The following is a 22,276-nucleotide window of genomic DNA, read 5'->3' as shown; positions in this document are numbered from 1 at the left end:
TTATCTGTTGTTGTTGTGTTGTGGTTTTCAGTCTGAAGACTGGTTGATGTGGCTCTCCATAACCATACAGCAGAGCTCCATGCCCTCGGGAGAAGGACGGAAGATTGGGTTTAACGTCCCGTCGACGCCGAGGTCATTAAGAACGGAGCACACGGAAGGAAACCGGTCGCGCCCTTTCCAAGGAACAATCCCAGCGTGGCCTGGGGTGATTTAGGGAAATCACGGGAAACCTAAAGCTGTACAGTCGGACGCGGGTTTGAACCGTTGTCCTCGCGAATGCGCCATCTCGCTCGGTGCCCTCGGAAAAGAATACGGCTGTAGTTTATTCTGTGGCATGGAAGTTATAAAATAACATAAGGCATTTAAGTGCTATACCCAAATCAAAGATCTGACAATAAAAACTTGTCTAGGTGGGCATGAGTGCTCAATTACTAGGCATTTAATCCTGTCTATTCGTAAGCCAGAAATATACCAGGCGCGCGAGCGTCAATAAAGTAACAGTAGTTTTCAAAAAGACATTAACATACCGTTATTTTTTAACTGTTCACGATTTTTTTGAAGGTTTCATGTTCCTTAGTCTATACTGTTTACTTGAGAATCTCTTATTTTAAGATAATATTTCTAGCAACTTCATCGTTAATGCAGAACACGAAATTGGTAAGTGTTTCATTAAAAAGAACGTAAAAAATATATAACATGAAGTCTTAAGTGATTTTTCAGGTCAGGTATGTTGGGTTATACTACAAAGTGGTTTTTATGCCTTTAAGGAGGGTTTTATTTTGCTCCCTTATTTTACAAAAATTGTTAAGCGTTAATATCCTTTTTCCGCCCCTGGATCTCCCTCAGACTCGCTTTTCACTGCTTTTCTAGATTTAGTACTGGTTAAAACTCGCCATATCGGACTGGGAACCTCGCACTGGAAAAGGGGGACAAACAACATAGCGAAAAAGAAAGCGGAAAACAAGACGGTCTGCTTTTTATAATGAACGATATTTTTGTCATATGGAGATGACTAATTGCTGTAAATGTTAAAATGATTTTGTTCCCAGTCAGGTTCACAATTTTGTTTGCTAATAAAGTGGTTCGAGAGTCACAATTGGCCAGCCTCACATTCACGTGCTGCACACGACGACTACAGGGTGAACGCACTGTCCGCCTGTATAGCTCAGTATACTTGTATGGCTATGGTGTCTGTTCTCTCGGACATGTTCGAAAGAACAGACACCATATCCATGAAAGTATGTAGTTCTGGAAACACCGGCCATGACCTTCTTCTGTGCGGATGCACACATATTCAAAAATGGTTCAAATGGCTCTGAGCACTATGGGACTTAACTGCTGAGGTCATCAGTCCCCTAGAACTTAGAACTACTTAAACCTAACTAACCTAAGGACATCAGACAATCCATGCCCGAGGCAGGATTCGAACCTGCCACCGCAGCAGTCACGCGGTTCCGGACTGAAGTGTCTAGAACCGCTCGGCCACCGCACCCGGCACACATATTCGCCGAACTCTTGCGGGACTTGGTAAGAATGTCTTCCACGAGTAATGAGTGTGTTTGGGTGGGACATTACGAATGTAGTGTGTGGACATACAAGGTGAGAATGTGAGTCTCGCGGGAGGCGAGAGGGGGTTGTCGCTGCAATCGCGCTAACCTCTGTGCCCTCGATGGCTCCGCCGGCACGATAGTTCAGCGTGTTCGGTCAGAGAGCCGGTTGGCCTCTGTAATAATAAAAAAAAAAAAAAAAAAATAAAAAAAAAAAACTTAGTGGACCGATCAACCACCGAACTTGAACAGGATTTCTTGCGACGTCCGCAACGACCAAAGACAACGATGAGTACCGAACAAAATTAAAAAAAAAAGTCTCAGATGGATAGAGCGTCTGCCATGTAAGCAGGAGATCCGGGGTTCGAGTCCCGGTCGGGGAAAACATTTTGACCTGTCTCCGTTGATATATATCAGCGCCCGTTAGCAGCTGAAGGTATTAATACAATTCTAATTTCCTGTGTAGATCAGGGACCTCAGGATGGCCTTTTGAGACAGGTGATAAAGTCTGTCTGGATACGCAATTGTGAGATTGTGACTGGAAGCAAGGTTAAAAAAAAGAAACGAAGGCGTGCCGCTAACTTACCATCCCGTCGTCGTCTTCTTCATCGTCGTCGTCGTCGAAGAGGCGGGGCGAGGAGCTGGAGCCGTCGCGGTGGCGGCCGTCGCGTAGGAAGACGGCGTCGCCGTTGAGGGGCGGCGGGGGCGGCAGCTGGGTGTCCGGGGGCGTGTCCCGCAGCAGCATAGGCAGCAGCCCGCCCGCCGCCGGCACATAGCAGTCGTCGGGGGCGGAGCGCGCGCGCGGCGACTTGGTGCCCGCCGCCGCCGCCGCAGCAGCAGCGGCCGTCGCCGCGCCGCCCCCGCCGTCAGGGACCGCGACGCCGCCCCCGCCGCCCCCGCCGCCGCTGCCGCTGGCGCGCCGGCTGCCCGCTCCCATGGACCGCAGCGCCGCCACCGATCCGCCGGGCGTCGACTTGCCGGCAGCGTCGAGGCGCGCCTCCCGTGACGCGCGCACATGCTCCTGTAGGCCAGAGCAGATCTGTGACGTCACGCACTGAAGGCTGTGCCGCTAGGCGAGTGAGAACAGCACTGGTGTCCAAAATCAAAGCAACAAACCGCCATTTCCCCGCCCTGTCTCTCTTTCACGATATAATCATACACACTGTCAACAGATGTCGCTACGATCGTGTTCCGGTCGAATGATGGCATTCCAATGAACGGACAACCATCCCAGCAATGAAGCCAGGCCACCTATAAAGCGCGGTAGTGTTCGCAGGTTAGTCCCCGTCCACACTCGCTGTGTACACAGTCACAGAAGGTGCAATACAGCACAGAGAACACGCTACAGACTCTCTGCTGGGGAAGTCATAGGAAGAATGGAAGCAGCCAGTAGCAAAGTGATTTGGACCGATGGTTTAATGTGGTGTCCTAGAGACCAGGACAGGGCCAACCACGTGTGACATCAGAAAGAGTGGACTGTTATTTCGCTGTAAGGGCACGACTGCACCGCCTTAGCACTGCGCTAGAACTGGCATCTGACGTCCCAGCATCCACTGGACGTCTTATATCAAGGCAAACGGTGTACAGAAGGCTTCGACGGAGTGGCCTTTATAGTTGGAGACCTGCTGTCTGTTTACCTCTGCGTCTCTTCCTATCCTTTATTGAAGCTGTCAGTAGCTCAAAATTGAGTACATTATTCAGCAACAAAAATCTTTGATCATTTGCCCAACAACATAAAGTGTCTGGCAGGTAGCAGACCAAGTTTTAAATCTAGATTAAAATCATTTCTTTTGGGCAACTCCTTCTACTCCATGGACGAGTTTCTGTTTCAGAAATGGTAAAAAAAATGTGTACCTCTAAATGTTGTTGCATGTGTAGAACTAAAAATCTGAGTAATATAAATATTAGCACTATTCATGTGTGAATATATATCTTGTAATCTGTCTTGTTCCACATCATATCGATAAAATAATCAGGAAAATGATCTATGGAACATGACATAACTAAAACTTAAATAAAAGAAGGGAACTCTTAGAGAGGAGTCATCAACATGCCACCTGGACGGTCGGATGGTGGGCTGATGTTCTTTTCACAGATGAGTCCCGATTTGGTCCGGAGAGTGATTCCACACATTGTGGAAAGAGACAAATATCGAGGAGGCTCAAATGGCTCTGAGCACTATGGGACTTAACATCTGAGGTGATCAGCCCCTAGAACTTAAAACTAACTAACCTAAGGACATCACACACATCCATGCCCGAGGCAGGATTCGATCCTGCGACCGTAGCGGTCACGCGGTTCCAGACTGAAGCGCCTAGAATCGCTCGGACACACCGGCCCGCCAATATCGAGAAGGACCCCTAATGGTGTGAGCAGGGATTATGTCGACCACTCGAGCACCTCTTCGTGAAATTGTATCAGCAAGATTTAACAGCTGTCAGGTAGCCTAAGGAGACTTTAGGATCTCATGTGCGGTTGTTACGAGGTGCTGTGGACCTAGACTTCGTACTGAAGTACGATAATGCTCTACCTCAAAGCAGGAGCGGTTAATGTTTTTTTTGGAAACGGAAGACACTGCATTTGTGGCGTTGCGTGCTCGCTCTTCCGGTTTAAACGCGCTAGAGTATATCTCGGATGGACTAGGGAGACAGGTTGCATCACGTCAACATACACCAGCAACTCTCCAAGCCTTGCGAACAGCTCTGCAGGAAGAATGGCCGTTACTGCCTCAACATGAGGCTGATGACCTTAGTCGCACCATTCTGGGCACCCCTCGTACTACATAAGCAACAAAATAACCCATGACGGACGGAGCAAGGAGAACATCAAGAACAGACTAGCACTGGCAAAAAGGGTATTCCTGGCCAAGACAAGTCTACAAATATTAAACATAGGCCTTAATTTAACGTGAAATTGCTGAAAATGTATGTTTGAAGCACAGCACTGTATGGCAGTGACACATGGACTGTGGGATAACCGCAACAGAAGAGAACCGAAACATTTGAGTTGTGCCGGCCGAAGTGGCCGTGCGGTTAAAGGCGCTGCAGTCTGGAACCGCAAGACCGCTACGGTTGCAGGTTCGAATCCTGCCTCGGGCATGGATGTTTGTGATGTCCTTAGGTTAGTTAGGTTTAACTAGTTCTAAGTTCTAGGGGACTAACGACCTCAGCAGTTGAGTCCCATAGTGCTCAGAGCCATTTGACCCATTTAGCCATTTGAGCTGTAGTGCTACCGACAAATGTTGGAAATTAGGTGGACTGATAAAGTAAGGAATAAGAAGGCTCTTCTCAGAATAGGTGAGGCAGTCAAAACGTTGTAAGTAGGCTGTTTAGGTTTTCATGCTGGTAACGCCACGTAGCGCACTGTATGAAAATCACTGACTGTGCTGTGTGCAGTCTGTGGGTGGTGGGCATTGTTGGAATATTCACTATTGTAGTGTTGGGCACCGGGATGTGAACAGCGCGTAGCGTTGCGCAGTTGGAGGTGAGCCGCCAGCAGTGGTGGATCGGGGGAGAGAAATGGCGGAGTTTTGAGAGCGGATGATCTGGACGTGTGTCCATCAGAGACAGTAAATTTGTAAGACTGGATGCCATGACTGCTATATACACTCCTGGAAATGGAAAAAAGAACACATTGACACCGGTGTGTCAGACCCACCATACTTGCTCCGGACACTGCGAGAGGGCTGTACAAGCAATGATCACACGCACGGCACAGCGGACACACCAGGAACCGCGGTGTTGGCCGTCGAATGGCGCTAGCTGCGCAGCATTTGTGCACCGCCGCCGTCAGTGTCAGCCAGTTTGCCGTGGCATACGGAGCACCATCGCAGTCTTTAACACTGGTAGCATGCCGCGACAGCGTGGACGTGAACCGTATGTGCAGTTGACGGACTTTGAGCGAGGGCGTATAGTGGGCATGCGGGAGGCCGAGTGCACGTACCGCCGAATTGCTCAACACGTGGGGCGTGAGGTCTCCACAGTACATCGATGTTGTCGCCAGTGGTCGGCGGAAGGTGCACGTGCCCGTCGACCTGGGACCGGACCGCAGCGACGCACGGATGCACGCCAAGACCGTAGGATCCTACGCACTGCCGTAGGGGACCGCACCGCCACTTCCCAGCAAATTAGGGACACTGTTGCTCCTGGGGTATCGGCGAGGACCATTCGCAACCGTCTCCATGAAGCTGGGCTGCGGTCCCGCACACCGTTAGGCCGTCTTCCGCTCACGCCCCAACATCGTGCAGCCCGCCTCCAGTGGTGTCGCGACAGGCGTGAATGGAGGGACGAATGGAGACGTGTCGTCTTCAGCGATGAGAGTCGCTTCTGCCTTGGTGCCAATGATGGTCGTATGCGTGTTTGGCGCCGTGCAGGTGAGCGCCACAATCGGGACTGCATACGACCGAGGCACACAGGGCCAACACCCGGCATCATGGTGTGGGGAGCGATCTCCTACACTGGCCGTACACCACTGGTGATCGTCGAGGGGACACTGAATAGTGCACGGTACATCCAAACCGTCATCGAACCCATCGTTCTACCATTCCTAGACCGACAAGGGAACTTGCTGTTCCAACAGGACAATGCACGACCGCATGTATCCCGTGCCACCCAACGTGCTCTAGAAGGTGTAAGTCAACTACCCTGGCCAGCAAGATCTCCGGATCTGTCCCCCATTGAGCATGTTTGGGACTGGATGAAGCGTCGTCTCACGCGGTCTGCACGTCCAGCACGAACGCTGGTCCAACTGAGGCGCCAGGTGGAAATGGCATGGCAAGCCGTTCCACAGGACTACATCCAGCATCTCTACGATCGTCTCCATGGGAGAATAGCAGCCTGCATTGCTGCGAAAGGTGGATATACACTGTACTTGTGCCGACATTGTGCATGCTCTGTTGCCTGTGTCTATGTGCCTGTGGTTCTGTCAGTGTGATCATGTGATGTAACCGATCCCAGGAATGTGTCAATAAAGTTTCCACTTCCTGGGACAATGAATTCACCGTGTTCTTATTTCAATTTCCAGGAGTGTATATTGTGACTTTTGAACACTATTAAGGTAAATACATTGCTTGTTCTCTATCAAAATCTTTCATTTGCTGACTATGTCTATCAGTAGTTAGTGCCTTCAGTAGTTAGCTTCTTTTGTTTAGCTGGCAGTATTGGCGCTCACTGTATTGCAGTAGTTCGAGTATCGAAGATTTTTGTGAGGTAAGTGATTCATGAAAAGTATAGGTTATTGTTAGTCAGGGCCATTCTTTTGTAGGGATTATTGAAAGTCAGATTGCGTTGCGCTAAAAATATTGTGTGCCAGTTTAGTGTTGATCAGAATAAGTAAAGAAAAAATGTCTGAGTACGTTCGGTTTTCCTCAGCTGTTTGAAAATCAAATAACGTAGAGGTTTTCCAGCACTGTCATTTGTAAATTTTTTCTAAGGGGATGTTTCAACGTGGAAAACATTGACAAGGAGAAGACACACTATGATAGGGCATGTGTTAAGACATCAGGGGATGACTTACATCGTACTAGAGGGCACAAACTGTTGAGGAAGACATAGATTGAAATACATCCAGCAAATAATTGAGGACGTAGGTTGCAAGTTCTACTCTGTTAGCACAGGAGAGGAATTCCTGGTGGGCCGCATCAAACTAGTCGGAAGACTGGTGAAAAAAAAAAAAAGTGGCAGCCAGTCAAGAAATATTTTAAAGAATTGCTTTACAAAAATATATTTCAGAGGCCCCATTAAAGTCTTTACAAGTTTTCTCCCAGAGCAACTTAGATTCTGCCTGAGTGGGCAAAAATGCCTGCCTTGTAGAACCAAGACAGTTCTGTCCAGTTAAAGCTACTGACAAGGGACGTCACATCCCTCTGCTGATGTTTGCTAGCAAATTCACGTCAGCGTTTTAACCAACAGCGTTCGTTGGAGGCAGGTCACGGGTGTAAACAATGGAGGGTTCTGCAGAGCTCTCTTCTGATCGAGAAATCGAGTATAACAGATGAATTTCTTGCGAAGCAAAGCTTCTGCCCTGCACCCTGTGACCGGCCACCAACAGATCTTTATAAGAACCGCCACCTCTCCCATTGCCCAACACGTTTAGTTTGTTTGACCTCCTAGACTGGGCTACACCTGGTAATAGTATGAAAGCTTTCACGACCGGATGACATATCTTCTGGTAAACCTTCCGGGACCACGACCTTACATCCCGGAAGGTTTACCAGAAGCTACACCTGGTAACTTGCTACCATAGGCACGCCCCGTGTATCCCGTACTTTGAAATGCAGTGTCTTTATTTGACCTAATTTCCTTTTCTATCATATAACGTCAGCCTTGGACGTCGACCTACTAAGTCCTGATTACTCGATCACCTGTACATTTTTATCGGAAGCAGGTTGCAACAATTCCCGACCCCACACACCTATAAAATATTGCCGATTTGTTGATGTGTACCTCATTAGACAATACAAGCTCTACATGAGGAAGTTCGTAGATTTTGAAAACCACAATTAAAATTACACGATCGTCGTTTCATCATCATAACTCACTCCGAGCTATACAATTAACTTCCCACACCTATGTGACAACGTGCTTGGCAAAAGGCACATTGCGATACTGAAATACCAATATCATTTGATATGGCGTTTGATGATAGACTGCTGCCGCGCGGGATTAGCCGAGCGGTCTCAGGCGCTGCAGTCAAGGACTGTGTGGCTGGTCCCGGCGGAGGATCGTGTCCTCCCTCGGGCATGGGTGTGTGTGTTTGTCCTTAGGATAATTTAGGTTAAGTAGTGTGTAAGCTTAGGGACTGATGACCTTAGCAGTTAAGTCCCATAAGATTTCACACACATCTGAATTTTTTTTTTTTTTGTTGTTGATAGATGCTTGAATGCAGAAGTGATGTCTCGTGTGTGAAAAGTGGCTTAAGTCGGATATGCAAATTGTTCTGCTCCACGTAACTGAAATCCAATACCTGAAGTCTGAAGACGGAACCTGCACATCACTATTGTGTCAGTAGCAAGAGTTTTTTGTTCAAGTATCGTCATTATTTTAAACGGAAATATTTTAGAAAAGTGATTTAAAAACTATATTTAAAATGTCCCATTGGAACCGTTAAAAGTTTTCTCCGGTGTGCCAACGTGACCAAAAGTGGCTGCCATTTAGAACCAAGACAGTACTTGAAATATGTGTGATTTGTTCCTATGACTTCTACAGTTTGTTACTCCTCGTCACCAAAGTTACTCTCTTTGACCTTGAATACCTGATCATTCAGGTGTCTCCCGTGGAATAACGCCCAGTTTTGTATACGAATGGCTCATACATTTTTTATTTATTTATTTTTTTAATCAGAGTTTTAGATTCTAAGCACGTTTTCGTGCAGTTCTGTGCGTTAGAGGCCACGCGCTTCCCCTGTTAGTGTTAAATTCCTCAATAATGATCCATCTGATAATAATTAAATTACCGTAAATAATATTATTTTACTATTAAAACAAATTGTTTGTTGTTTTATTTTTTTACGTATACCAGGTGGACCATGGATGTCGGACTATCCTTCTAAAGCAAAGGTGAAGAAATAGAAAATAAAAGTCAAATGGTATGAAATCAGAGAGGTTTGAAAACCTGTTAGGCTCCTACCAACATGGCAGCTATTTTACAAGCCGCCATCTTACGTGCAAATCCCAATTTTCTGGTGGACTTAATGACAGATGTGAGTTCTTTTCAGGTGACATGAAAGCTGAGAGCCTTAACGCAAGCTCAGCTCATTGTACTGAAATCAGCAGAAAGTCGCCTCATCTTGCAGGGGCCAGCTTTTTTCAGTTCAGGCCACATGTCCTATGGTTACTGATTATGTGCCTTTATTGCAGTAGTTTCCATTGCCATCTGTATCCTTATGCCGTTGATCATTTCTTATCCTTCCAACTATTAGGGGGAGGAAAACGTTCAAATGTGTGTGAATTCCTAAGGGACCAAACTGCTGAGGTCATCAGTCACTAGACTTACACACTACTTAAACTTACTTATGCTAAGAACAACACACAAACATACACACACACACACACACACACACACACACACACACACACACACACACACACACACACACACACACACACACACATGCCCGAGGGAGGACTCAAACCTCTGGTGGGAGGGGCTGCACAATCAGTGACATGCCGTCTCTAACAGCGCGGCCACTCCACGTGGTTTTTAGGGGCAGCTTCCCACCACAAGGTTAAAAGAGTACCCTGAACCTCCACTCTTTTTGACGTGGAAGCTGGTAGAACAAGGGTGACGTTTTGTGCCGGAAGTCAACCACTGCCATTGCTGATTATTTTGTAGGGGCAACATCTGCCACCGAATGTATCAGGATGACCAAATGTAGTGGGAAGACACCAGATGTAGTGTGTGGAGTCAGGAAGTGCCATATTAAAACTCGTCTGAGCTTTTCTAATGATTTACTGTTCTTTAGCTACAGTGCCATCATTCCTCTAGGTCCGTGTCACAGGGCCCCGCAATGCTGAGGAAGCACCCCAACGGCCCATTTAATGCAATGCAGAGTCAAGCCGGTCCTGTGCGCCAGCTCCAGAGTTCAGATTGTGTCAGGATGGCTGCGGTAGCGAGCTGAAGAGTGGCCTGCCCTTTGTGACTGCGGACCCCGCGTGAGCCTCAGAGGGTCGAACCACTGACCCGCTGTGGACTGGGACGCTGGCGCCCCATGTGTTGCTGTGTGTAGCCTGGCAGTGTGACATGCCCTGCCATGTAGGAGAGCTGCCAAGCTTGAATGAATCTTGTTAGAAAATGGCACCTTTTACTCGGCTGTGTGGCTCTGTTTTGCTAATGCACTGCTCCGACTCATGTACTCACCCCACCTACGTTGCGCCCTTCTTCCTGTAGGTTATGCCATGCAAACCGCTGCATTTACGCTTTTCAGCGGTTCGATGGCCCTGTGGTCTCCATTCCACTTCACAACCGCTGGTCAGTGTAACTTACTGCAATCCGCCAGCACCTGGCTGTAACTCGTGCTCAGAATATTGCACAAAACTAACTTTCCTATGTTAAACTGTGTTTTTCTTTTCCTTTATTAAATTTCGATTCCCCCCAAAGAGGGCCAGCTGGCAGCAGCTTAGTACGCTGCTCAGTAGCCTACAGACTTTTTAAAACGTAAGAATAAGATAAGAAACCATAAAACTAGGCGATAAAGCGGTGACTTACACTTTAAAACGGCGGGAAATTGTGGAAAGTTAAAAGGGTTGGCAATGCTAATAAAATACACAGGAAGCAGACAGGTAACATAGTAGACAAACAATTCAAAAATATGGCGACAGTCTGTTCGCAAGAGATATAAAAATCACACCCAGTGACAGTATGATGTCCGTTCGCAACACTTTGGAAAAGACACATAACACTGAACACTCACTGTAAACACTGCACTAAAATGTCGGCACAAAGATGATGCAGCATAGCCAAGGGCAGATGGAGGGGGGGGGCTGGGCAGATGAGGGGGACAACAAGGAGGGAGCAGAGGGAAAATGAAAGGGGGGGACCAAAGGGAGAGGACTATAAGGGGGGGAGGGGCAGGGCAGACGCGAGAGGGAATGGGGAAAGGCAGAGGAGGGAAATGCAAAAGGTCTTGGGGGAGAGAAGGGGAGCAGAGAGAGGGGAGGTGAGGAAAAAAGAGGATGGAAGGGGGGGAGAGGGAGCCCAAGAAAAGGACGGAGGAAAGGAGGGGAGGGTGAGGATCAGAGTTGATAGGAGGGATAAGTGGAGGGAGAGAGGGCATCATCTGGGGGGGTGGGGGAGTTGATGGAAGCCACCTTGGGACAGGAGATGAGGGGTGTAGAGATGGAGGGTAGGGGACACACAATGAAGACGTGGCAGGGGGCAGGGATGGGAGAGGAGTGGAGCAACCAGGGGGTGAGGGGGATCAAGGTGGCGGGAGGTGTAGAGTATGCGGATATGTTTGAGGAATAGGAGCAGATGGGGGAAAGGAATGAGGTCACAGACGATCCGCATGGGGCACGGGAGGCGTATACGGAACGCGAGGCGGAGTGCATGATGCTCAAGGATCTGGAGGGACTTATAGAATTTGGGGGGGGGGGGGCAGATATCCAGGCAGGACTGGGACGGATTAAGGGTTTGTAGGTGTGGAGAATGGTAGAGGGGTGCAGCCCCCATGTCCGGCCTGAGAGGAGTTTGAGGAGTTGGAGGCGGTTGTGGGGTTTGGATTGGATGGAGCGGAGATGAGGGATACAGGTGAGGTGATGGTCAATGGTGAGGTCAAGGTAGGTGAGGGTGGGGGTGAGGTGGACAGGACGGGTTCAGACAGTAAGGGAGAAATCCAGGAGCCAGGAGGAGCGAGTGGTACAACCTACGATGATTGCCTGGAAGGATTGATTTGCAGGAGCCACTGGTTACACCATGCAGCAAAAAGGTCAAGGTGATTCTGGAGAAGGCGTTGGGGCCGTTGGAGGGTAGGAGCGAGAGCAAGGAATGCGGTGTCATCAGCATATTGCAAGAGGTGTACTGGTGGGGGGGGCGGGCATATCTACCGTGTACAGGAGGTAGAGGAGAGGTGAGACGACAGAGCCCTGGGGCACACCTGCAGAGGGGTAGAAGGTGTGGGAATTGGCATTATGGGTGGTTAAACTGTGGTGCCGCTACAATTGTTATTCAAATTTTAAGCAGTAACTGCATTCGAGCGCAGTGTACAGGATGTTTTGATTATTAGTCAAAGACCCTACTCCTAGAGCGTGGGTGCACTGACATGAAAGTAACGAATTTAGGAGCCATATCGATGCAACCTTTGCCACCTGTCGAGATAATAACTTGACATTGTATCAAACCACTCAAAAATATCAAAAACATTTCCAGATTTTCTTTCAGCTTTCCAGTTGAGATAATACACACAGTGTGAGTGGTAGGTGAGCGAGAGAGAGAGACAGAGAGAGAGAGAGAAAGAGAAAAAAAAGGATGAGCAGAACGAAAGTAACAGTCTACAGAGAGAGACAGGACTGCCCACTGCGCACTGTGGAGCGGGGAAGACTACAGAGTAGCAATGTGGGTGGTTAAGAAGAGTGTCGCAGTGCAGGCGGAGTACTTAATTTAATTTTTAATTGCTCCAGCTCGAAAACGACCTAGCCCTCCCTCGCAGAGGCCGCAATTACTCGGCTAAGAGCCGAGGCGCTGGCTGTTCAGTGGTACGGCGCGGACCGGAGTGGAGTGGCGAGCCGGGCGCGACCCCGCTGTTATCCGCAGACGTGCACAAAGCGCTGCCGGTTGTTTGCCGCGCTGCCGGAAAAAGCCGCCGCGGGCCGCGGATAATCACCGCCAAGCGCCGCGGCCCGAGGCGTGCGCGTCGCAGCCCCCGCTTATCAATCACCGCACACCGCACCCTGCCGCTGCTGTGGTGGGAATCGCCCGCGCCGGCGCTAGCCGTAGCTACTCCATCTCCATTAGCGCCCGGTCTGAGCGCCTCTGCAGCCGCATCGCTTCTTTCTCCGTAGGCGCGCGGAGGACATTTTTTGCTGCTCCGCGGGACGCCTTCCCGTAACAATTACCCACCCCTAATGGCTTCCTCGACAAAGGTTTCTTCTAGGCGCTGCCGCGGGGAAAGCGTTACACAAACATTATCTGCAAAATAAGATTCCCAGGAAAGAAAGGAAACAAGGTGAGTAGGAAACATTTGCTGGAACAAACACAGCAGGAACTGAGAATCTTTCCATCATATCGCGTCCTTTAACAGTTTTTTTATTTGCTGCAGAATTACGTAATGACTCTAGTGTCCTGTTAGCCGATTTAGTTATTTCCCGGTGCCACCTCTGTGTATGTAAGCCGACAACAACCGAAGCGAAATGTGGTGTGAGGAGGGCTATGTGAGAGGCGTTCAATGAATTCGAAAGTAAAGTTCTATGAACTGACGTGGCAGAAAATCCTAAGAAAATTTGGTCTTACGTCAGAGCGGTAGGTGGATCAAAACAAAATGTCCAGTCACTCCGTGACCAAAATGATACTGAAACAGAGTGTGGTGTCACCGCCAGACACCACACTTGCTAGGTGGTAGCCTTTAAATCGCCCGCGGTCCGTTAGTATACGTCGGACCCGCGTGTCGCCACTATCAGTGATTGCAGACCGAGCGCCGCCACACGGCAGGTCTAGTCTAGAGAGACTCCCTAGCACTCGCCCTAGTTGTAGAGCCGACTTTGCTAGCGATGGTTCACTGACTACAGACGCTCTCATTTGTAGACACGACAGTTTAGCATAGCCTTCAGCTACGTCATTTGCTACGACCTAGCAAGGCGTCATATTCAGTAATTAGAATGAATTCTGAACAGACAATATTGTGAATCATGTACCGCCAAGATGGACGTTCATCATTAATGGATTAAAGTTAAGTATCAAACTAGTTACGTCCACTTTCTGAAATCTAATTCCTTGTCATGTTCCAGACCTCACGTCAGTATAGTTCTTCCCTCCTCACGCCAGCCTGCGTGAGCTAAAACGCGTGCATTTCGGCCTCCTCTAGTAACACGGTGTTGGCTTTTCTGCCAACCCAACACAGAGGATGACAGACTAAAGGCCGAAATACTAAATGTCTTTTTCCAAAGCTGTTTCACAGTGGAAGACTGCACTGTAGTTCCTTCTCTACATTGTCGCACAGATGACAAAATGGAAGATATCGAAATAGATGACAGAGGGATAGAAAAACAATTAAAGTCGCTCAAAAGAGGAAAGGCCGCTGGACCTGATGCGATACCAGTTCGATTTTACACCGGGTACGCGAAGGAAATTCCCCCCCCCCCCCCCCCTTCTTGCAGTGGTGTATCGTAGATCCCTAGAAGAGCGTAGCGTTCCAAAGGATTGGAAAAGGGCAAAGGTCATCCTCGTTTTCAAGAAGGGACGTCGAAAAGATGTGCAGAAGTATAGACCTATATCTCTAACGTCGATCAGTTGCAGAATTTTGGAACGCGTATTATGTTCGAGTATAATGACTTTTCTGGAGACTCGAAATCTACTCTGTAGGAATCAGCATGGGTTTCGAAAAAGACGATCGTGTGAAACCCAGCTCGCGCTATTCGTCCACGAGACTCAGAGGGTCATAGACACGGGTTCACAGGTAGATGCTGTGTTTCTTGACTTCCGCAAAGCGTTTGATACAGTTCCCCACAGTCGTTTAATGAACAAAGTAAGAGCATATGGACTATCAGACCAATTGTATGATTGGATTCAACAGTTCCTAGACAACAGAACGCAGCACGTCATTCTCAATGGAGAGAAGTCTTCCGATGTAAAAGTGATTTCAGGTGTGCCGCAGGGCCGATTGGGGTGGCCGAGCGGTTCTAGGCGCTACAGTCTGGAACCGCGTGACCGCTACGGTCGCAGGTTCGAATCCTGCCTCGGACATGTATGTGTGTGCTGTCCTTAGGTTCGTTAGGTTTAAGTAGTTCTAACTTCTAGGGGACTGATGACCTTAGAAGTTGAGTCCCATAGTGCTCAGACCCATTTGAACCATTTTTGTGCAGCAGGGGAGTGTCGTGGGACCGTTAATATTCACGATATACATAAATGACCTTGTGGATAACATAGGCTTTTTGCGAATGATGCTGTAGTATATCGAGAGGTTGTAACAATGGAAAATTGTATTGACATGCAGGAGGATCTGCAACGAATTGACGCATGGTGCAGGGAATCGAAATTGAATCTCAATGTAGACTAGTGTAATGTGCTGCGAATACAGAGAAAGAAGGATCCTTTATGATTTAGCTGCAATACAGCAGTTCAGCAACTGGAAGCAGTTAATTCCATAAATTATCTGGGAGTAGGCATTAGGAGTGATATACAATGGAATGATCATATAAAGTTGATCGTCGGTAAAGCAGATGCCAGACTGAGATTCATTGGAAGAATCCTAAGGGAATGCAATCCGAAAACAAATGAAGTAGGTTACAGTACACTTGTTCACCCAGTGCTTGAATATTGCTCACCAGTGTGGGATCAGTACCAGAGAGAGTTGATAGAAGAGATAGATAAGATCCAACGGAGAGCAGCGCGCTTCGTTACAGGATCATTTAGTAATCGCGAAAGCGTTACGGATATGATAGATAAACTCCAGTGGAAGAATCTGCAAGAGAGACGCTCAGTAGCTCGGTACGGGCTTTTGTTGAAGTTTCGAGAACATACCTTCACCGAGAAGTCAGGCAGTATATTGCTCCCTTCTACGTATATCTCCGAAGAGACCATGAGGATAAAATCAGAGACATTGGAGCCCACACAGAGGCCTACCGACAATCTTTCTTTCCACGAACAATACGAGACTGGAATAGAAGGGAGAACCGATAGAGGTACTCAAAGTACCCTCCGTCACGCGCGGTCGGGTGGCTTGCGGAGTATGGACGTAGATGTAGATGTGGATGTAGAATTAATTGGCAATTAAAAGTGGTTGATTTTGGAAAATCTACATCAAAGCAAAAGACATAACCGATTAACCTCAGCCGGCCAGAGAATCAAAGCGTTTGAGATGTGGTGCTACAGACGAATGGCCGGCCGTGGTGGCCGAGCGGTTCTAGGCGCTACAGTCTGGAACCACGCGACGGCTACGGTCGCAGATTCGAATCCTGCCTGGGGCATGGATGTGTATGATGTCCTTAAGTTAGTTAGTGTAATATCCACGACAATATGTTCTAGCCACAAGATTTTAAAATGAACTAAGTGTACAAACTTCAACCAATATTATCGGTACTACGTATAAAAAGACTGTATCGTGTAAAAATGACGATAATTATTTCATTATTTCCGTAATAATTTAATTTCTGTGTGAATTAAAGCTATTATCAGGGAACTACATTCATAGACAACGACAATTATAACCTTTTTTGTATCTGTGATAATTGTGGTTCAGTTGTTCTTCCTGTACTAACAGATGAACTGTTCGGACGTGAGACGTGTGAGGTCTGTGAAGAGAAAACCTGTAACTATATATTGTTAATTATTATTTGCCTAGACGTGGATTTGTATTTATTTCAATTGTTATCCAATCTAATTAATGTTTTTCAAATTTTCAGCTCCGCAATTAGGAGCGCAGCCATTAGCGCTAGTAACTTACAGCGGAGTTTACTAGTAGCTGGTACAAAAAATATGTCGGTATTTATCATTTAAAATGATTTTAAATGCTAAAGAATAGAGATAAAAGGCTTAAAGAATTTTATTTAAATATATTACCTTGATATAAAATTAATCGACAACAACAACAGACAAACTGACTATCGTCTGTCTGCCGCCATCTTAGCAAAAATATATCCCTGGCAGTTTTGAATCGAGAATTTTAACAAACATAAACGTTGTTAGATATAAATGAATGGAAATAAAAGTGCACCGGTGGTCCCGAATCTACTTTAAAAGACAGAATTCAACTCAGATTGAATCTTTAAAAATACTGCTCACAGCACGTTTCGTAATATCAATTTCTTATTTGCTGATGTATGAAGCCTAATTATTTCGGACGATTTACATGAAATATTTTTATAGGAGACATACGTCAGTGTTGTGCGCAGGTAGTATTTTGTGACTAAATGTTCTTTTCGCTAGAGAAAGGTGCTTCCATCTTAAGCAACAGTTGTGTAAAACCTGATAAATGATATGTAATTTAGAGCCACTCGCACGACATTACAGACTACATTTCTACACAACGTCTAGGGGTGATTTCTTTAGCAGAGTGACAAATATTAGCCGGGATAATCATTTTTGAGATCAAACGAATTGTTACGCTGACAATAGGTAACTGGTTTTATATTGTTTTTAATCTACCTGAAATATCATTTATATGTAATTAGAGTCGCGAAATACTATAAGCCGGTTCCGCCACATTAGGTTTAAGTAGTTCTAAGTTCTAGGGGACTGACGACCTCAGATGTTAAATCCCATAGTGCTCAGAGCCATTTGAATCTGACGTTGTCACTTGCCCTGCATAATGCGCTAATGTTGGAAGGAAGGAGCGGATAGTGGAAGCTGGAGGTGTGTGTCGGGGGGTGGGGGGTGAGATGGTGCTGTGTATTAATGAGGGGCTTTCAACAAATAATGCAACGCTTTTTTACCTCACTAAATTTCGTTTGAAAAAATCAGGAATTTATTGTGAGACATCATAGAGTATTCCAGCTTTAGCACCTATAGTTTCATGAAGCTCCGATAGGTAGCGGCGCTCTACGTAGCCTCTAAAATGGTGTTTGTAACGCAGGTGCGGTCCAAGCAGAGAGCGACGATCGAGTTTCTTTTGACGGAGAAGCAGAGCATCGCAGTATTCATAGGTCCTTGCAGAATGTCTACGGAGCTGGACAGCGAACAAAAGCGCGTGAAGATCTTAAGTGAGGCGTCTGGAGGAGCTCGCAAAACTTCACTGGGCAATTCTTCCTCATCTACCCTACAGCCCAGATCTGGCACCTCCCGACTTTCATCTGTTTGGCCCAATCAAGGATGCACTCCACGGGAAGCATTACCGGATAAAGGGGAGGTTATCGATACCGTAGACTGGTACTATGCGGGCATACAAGCCCTGCCAGTAAGGTCGTGTAAGGTCGTTGCACTGAACGGAGATTATGTTGAAAAGTTGGCTTTTTTAGCCAAAAGAGTGGGGAACAATATGGTGTATTAAATTACTGAATAAAACCAACCTGCTTTGAGAAGACAAATGTGTTGCATGACTTACTGAACACACTCGTAATTCACAATTAGAGACACTGTTTGTACAACTGACCCCTTCCAAAGACAATTCGCACTTCTTCACTTACTTGTAGGAGAGGTCAGTGTCCGCTTATTTTCATCTGATGCACATAATCTGTACCGTAATTTTCAAGCAATAAAGTTATTCTCCCCTCCCGTCGACATTACTCAATGCAGTAAAAATGTTAATTTATAAGAGAAATTTCAGTAAAATCGGTTTATTAATGTCTTTAACAGTCACGACGTACACGGTCCTGCCACATAAATGTGAGCAGCGTCAATGTCCGACATCAGCACGCAATAACCATTCAATGACGACAAGTGACAGCACTGGCAGTGAAGGGTGTACAGGGTGTTACAAAAAGGTACGGTCAAACTTTCAGGAAACATTCCTCACACACAAATAAAGAAAAGATGTTATGTGGACATGTGTCCGGAAACGCTTAGTTTCCATGTTAGAGCTCATTTCAGTTTCGTCAGTATGTACTGTACTTCCTCGATTCACCGCCAGTTGGCCCAATTGAAGGAAGGTAATGTTGACTTCGGTGCTTGTGTTGACATGCGACTCATTGCTCTACAGTACTAGCATCGAGCACATCAGTACGTAGCATCAACAGGTTAGTGTTCATCACGAACGTGGTTTTGCAGTCAGTGCAATGTTTACAAAATAGATTAGCACGGGGCAATAGCCGTGGCGCGGTACGTTTGTATCGAGACAGATTTCCAGAACGAAGGTGTCCCGACAGGAAGACGTTCGAGGCAATTGATCGGCGTCTTAGGGAGCACGGAACATTCCAGCCTATCACTCGCGACTGGGGAAGACCTACAACGACGAGGACACCTGCAATGGACGAGGCAATTCTTCGTGCAGTTGACGATAACCCTAATGTCAGCGTCAGAGAAGTTGCTGCTGTATAAGGTTACGTTGACCACGTCACTGTATGGAGAGTGCTACGGGAGAACCAGTTGTTTCCGTACCATGTACAGCGTGTGCAGGCACTATCAGCAGCTGATTGGCCTCCACGGGTACACTTCTGCGAATGGTTCATCCAACAATGTGTCAATCCTCATTTCAGTGCAAATCTTCTCTTTACGGATGAGGCTTCATTCCAACGTGATCAAATTGTAAATTTTCACAATCAACATGTGTGGACTGACGAGAATCCGCACGCAATTGTGCAATCACGTCATCAACACAGATTTTCTGTGAACGTTTGGGCAGGCATTGTTGGTGATGTCTTGATTGGGCCCCATGTTCTTCCACCTACGCTCAATGGAGCACGTTATCATGATTTCATCCGGGATACTCTACCTGTGCTGCTAGAACATCTGCCGTTACAAGTACGACACAACATGTGCTTCACGCACGATGGAGCTCCTGCACATTTCAGTCGAAGTGTTCGTACGCTTCTCAACAACAGATTCGGTGACCGATGGATTGGTAGAGGTGGACCAATTCCATGGCCTCCACGCTCTCCTGACCTCAACCCTCTTGACTTTCATTTATGGGGTCATTTGAAAGCTCTTGTCTGCGCAACCCCGGTACCAAATGTAGAGACTCTTCGTGCTCGTATTGTGGACGGCTGTATACAATACGCCATTCTCCAGGGCTGCATCAGCGCATCAGGGATTCCATGCGACGGAGGGCGGATGCATGTATCCTCTCTAACGGAGGACATTTTGAACATTTCCTGTAACAAAGTGTTTGAAGTCACGCCGGTACGTTCTGTTGCTGTGTGTTTCCATTCCATGATTAATGTGATTATGAAATGAGCTCTAACATGGAAAGTAAGCGTTTCCGGACGCGTATCCACATAACATATTTCCTTTCGTTGTGTGTGAGGAATGTTTCCTGAAAGTTTGGCCTTACCTTTTTGTAACACCCTGTATAATGCGTGTTGGCGGAACGCGAAGAACAGAGCAGTTATTGTGATCCGGAAAGGAGTCGATTTATCTGACGTCCAAAAGGGGTTCATTAGCTTTCGGGCCAAGGTTCTGAGCATTTCCGAGACGGCTAAGCTCGTAAACTGTCCGTGTGATGACGGGATTGAAGTACAGTGAAATGGTGCTATCCAAAACAAGTGTCAAGGCCGTTGTGGTGCAGCACAGGCAAGGCGGTGAACGAGACGTGTAGAGGCGAACAGATGTGCAACTGTTTAGCAACTTACAGCCCATACGAAACAAGCAACTACCAACAGTGTCTTCTCAATCACAGTTCAGCAGACGTTGCTGCGTATGGGCCTCTGCAGCAGGCGCCTGGTCCACGCACCCATGCTGACTGCTGTCCATCGACGACGAAGGCTGGAAGTAGCGCAACTAACCGGCGACAAATGGCTTGTTCAGATGAACCACGTTTTATGCTCAATCGGACAGATGGCCGTGTTCAGCGTGAAACGACTGAAAGCAAACACTAAAAAAAAATAAAAAAAAGGTTCAAATGGCTTTGAGCGCTATGGGACTTAACATCTGAGGTCGTCAGTCCCCTAGAACTTAGAACTACCTAAACCTAACTAACCTAAGGACATTGCACACATCCATGCCCGAGGCAGGATTCGAAGCTGCGACCGTAGCGGTCGCGAGGGTCCAGACTGAAGCGCCTAGAACCCATTTCATCTTCATCTACCTCCTCTTTCATTTCCATAATATTGTCCTCAAGAACATCGCCCCTGTATAGACCCTCTATATACTGCTTCCACCTTTCTGCTTTCCCTTCTTTGCTAAAAGCTGGGTTCCCATCTGAGCTCTTGATATTCATACAAGTGGTTCTCTTTTCTCCAAAGGTCTCTTTAATTTCCCTGTAGGCAGTATCTATCTTACCCCTCGTGAGATAAGCCTCTACATCCTGACATTTGTCCTCTAGCCATCCCTGCTTAGCCATTTTGCACTTCCTGTCGATCTCATGTTAGAGACGTTTGTATTCCTTTTTGCCTGCTTCACTTACTGCATTTTTGTATTTTCTCCTTTCATCAATTAAATTCAGTATCTCTTCTGTTACCCAAGGATTTCTATTAGCCCTCGTCTTTGTACCTACGTGATCCTCTGCTGCCTTCACTATTTCATTCCTCAAAGCTACCCATTCTTCTTCTACTGTATTTCTTTCCCCCATTCCTGTCAATTGTTCCCTTATGCTCTCCCTGAAACTCTTTACAACCTCTGGTTCTTTCAGTTTATCCAGATCCCATCTCCTTAAATTCCCACCTTTTTGCAGTTTCTTCAGTTTTAATCTACAGTTCATAACCAATAGATTGTGGTCAGAGTCCACATCTGCCCCTGGAAATGTCTTACAATTTAAAATCTGGTTTCTAAATCTCTGTCTTACCATTATATAATGTATCTGAAACCTTTTAGTATCTCCAGGGTTCTTCCATGTATACAACCTTCTTTCATGATTCTTGAACCAAGTGTTATGTATACCAAATAAAATTGTCAACAGGCTGATTTGGCATACACATTTAAGTTTTGGTCGTTATGGCGCAAGGAAATGCTGTAGGAAGTTAAGAGAATCCGTTTACTTCATTAGTGTGGAAAGCAGGATAAAGAACGTGCTCAGCAGTTGTAAATTGTGTCAGATGGCAAAATCATTAACTATCTCGTGCGAAGCACAGCTTTTTCCAATATTTTGGCTCTCTTCCCAAGTCAGTACAGTGATATAGGTATGTTTTGGTGGCAGTGGAATTGGTTTCAAAGTAGGCAACTTTTACCCCTTTGAAACGTGCAACGGGAAGGACAGTAGCAGCAGCAATAGTTAACAACCTTTTGCGGGAAGTAGGATTAGTAGAAAAGTTCACAGCGGACAATGGTCCACAATATAGATCAGACAATGGCTAACCACACTGAGGAGCAGGATAAAACCAGTATTCATATCCACATACCATGCCGCAAGCAACCCGAGTGAACAGATTGTAAAGGAACTGGGAATGTTTTGTAGGATCTATTGTCATAGGCAACATAGAAGCTGGAGTGTTTTTCTTAAGGATTTTCAGAACATCTTCAATGAGCTACCACATGGAACAACCAGTTTATCACCAA

The 22,276-nt window shown here is 46.8% G+C and overlaps 1 protein-coding gene across 1 annotated transcript in view; it reads right to left on the bottom strand.

Annotated features, from left to right (window-relative positions):
- LOC126195752 (neuropilin and tolloid-like protein 2) overlaps positions 1–22,276 on the bottom strand; it is a gene marked incomplete at its 3' end in the record, with an annotated part of 1,334,530 nt that overhangs the window by 15,591 nt on the left and 1,296,663 nt on the right. The window contains exons 7-8 of the mRNA XM_049934379.1: positions 2,503–2,616; positions 2,134–2,355 (exon numbers count right to left, since the gene is read on the bottom strand). Coding sequence (XP_049790336.1) covers positions 2,134–2,355; positions 2,503–2,616 — 336 coding nt within the window. The remainder of the gene's footprint in view (positions 1–2,133; positions 2,356–2,502; positions 2,617–22,276) is intronic.

The sequence above is a fragment of the Schistocerca nitens genome, chromosome 7 (assembly GCF_023898315.1).
Source record: "Schistocerca nitens isolate TAMUIC-IGC-003100 chromosome 7, iqSchNite1.1, whole genome shotgun sequence".
Classification (NCBI taxonomy): Eukaryota; Metazoa; Arthropoda; class Insecta; order Orthoptera; family Acrididae; genus Schistocerca; species Schistocerca nitens.
Note: the sequence above shows the minus strand (reverse complement) of the source record. Positions and strands in the feature narration are given on the sequence as shown.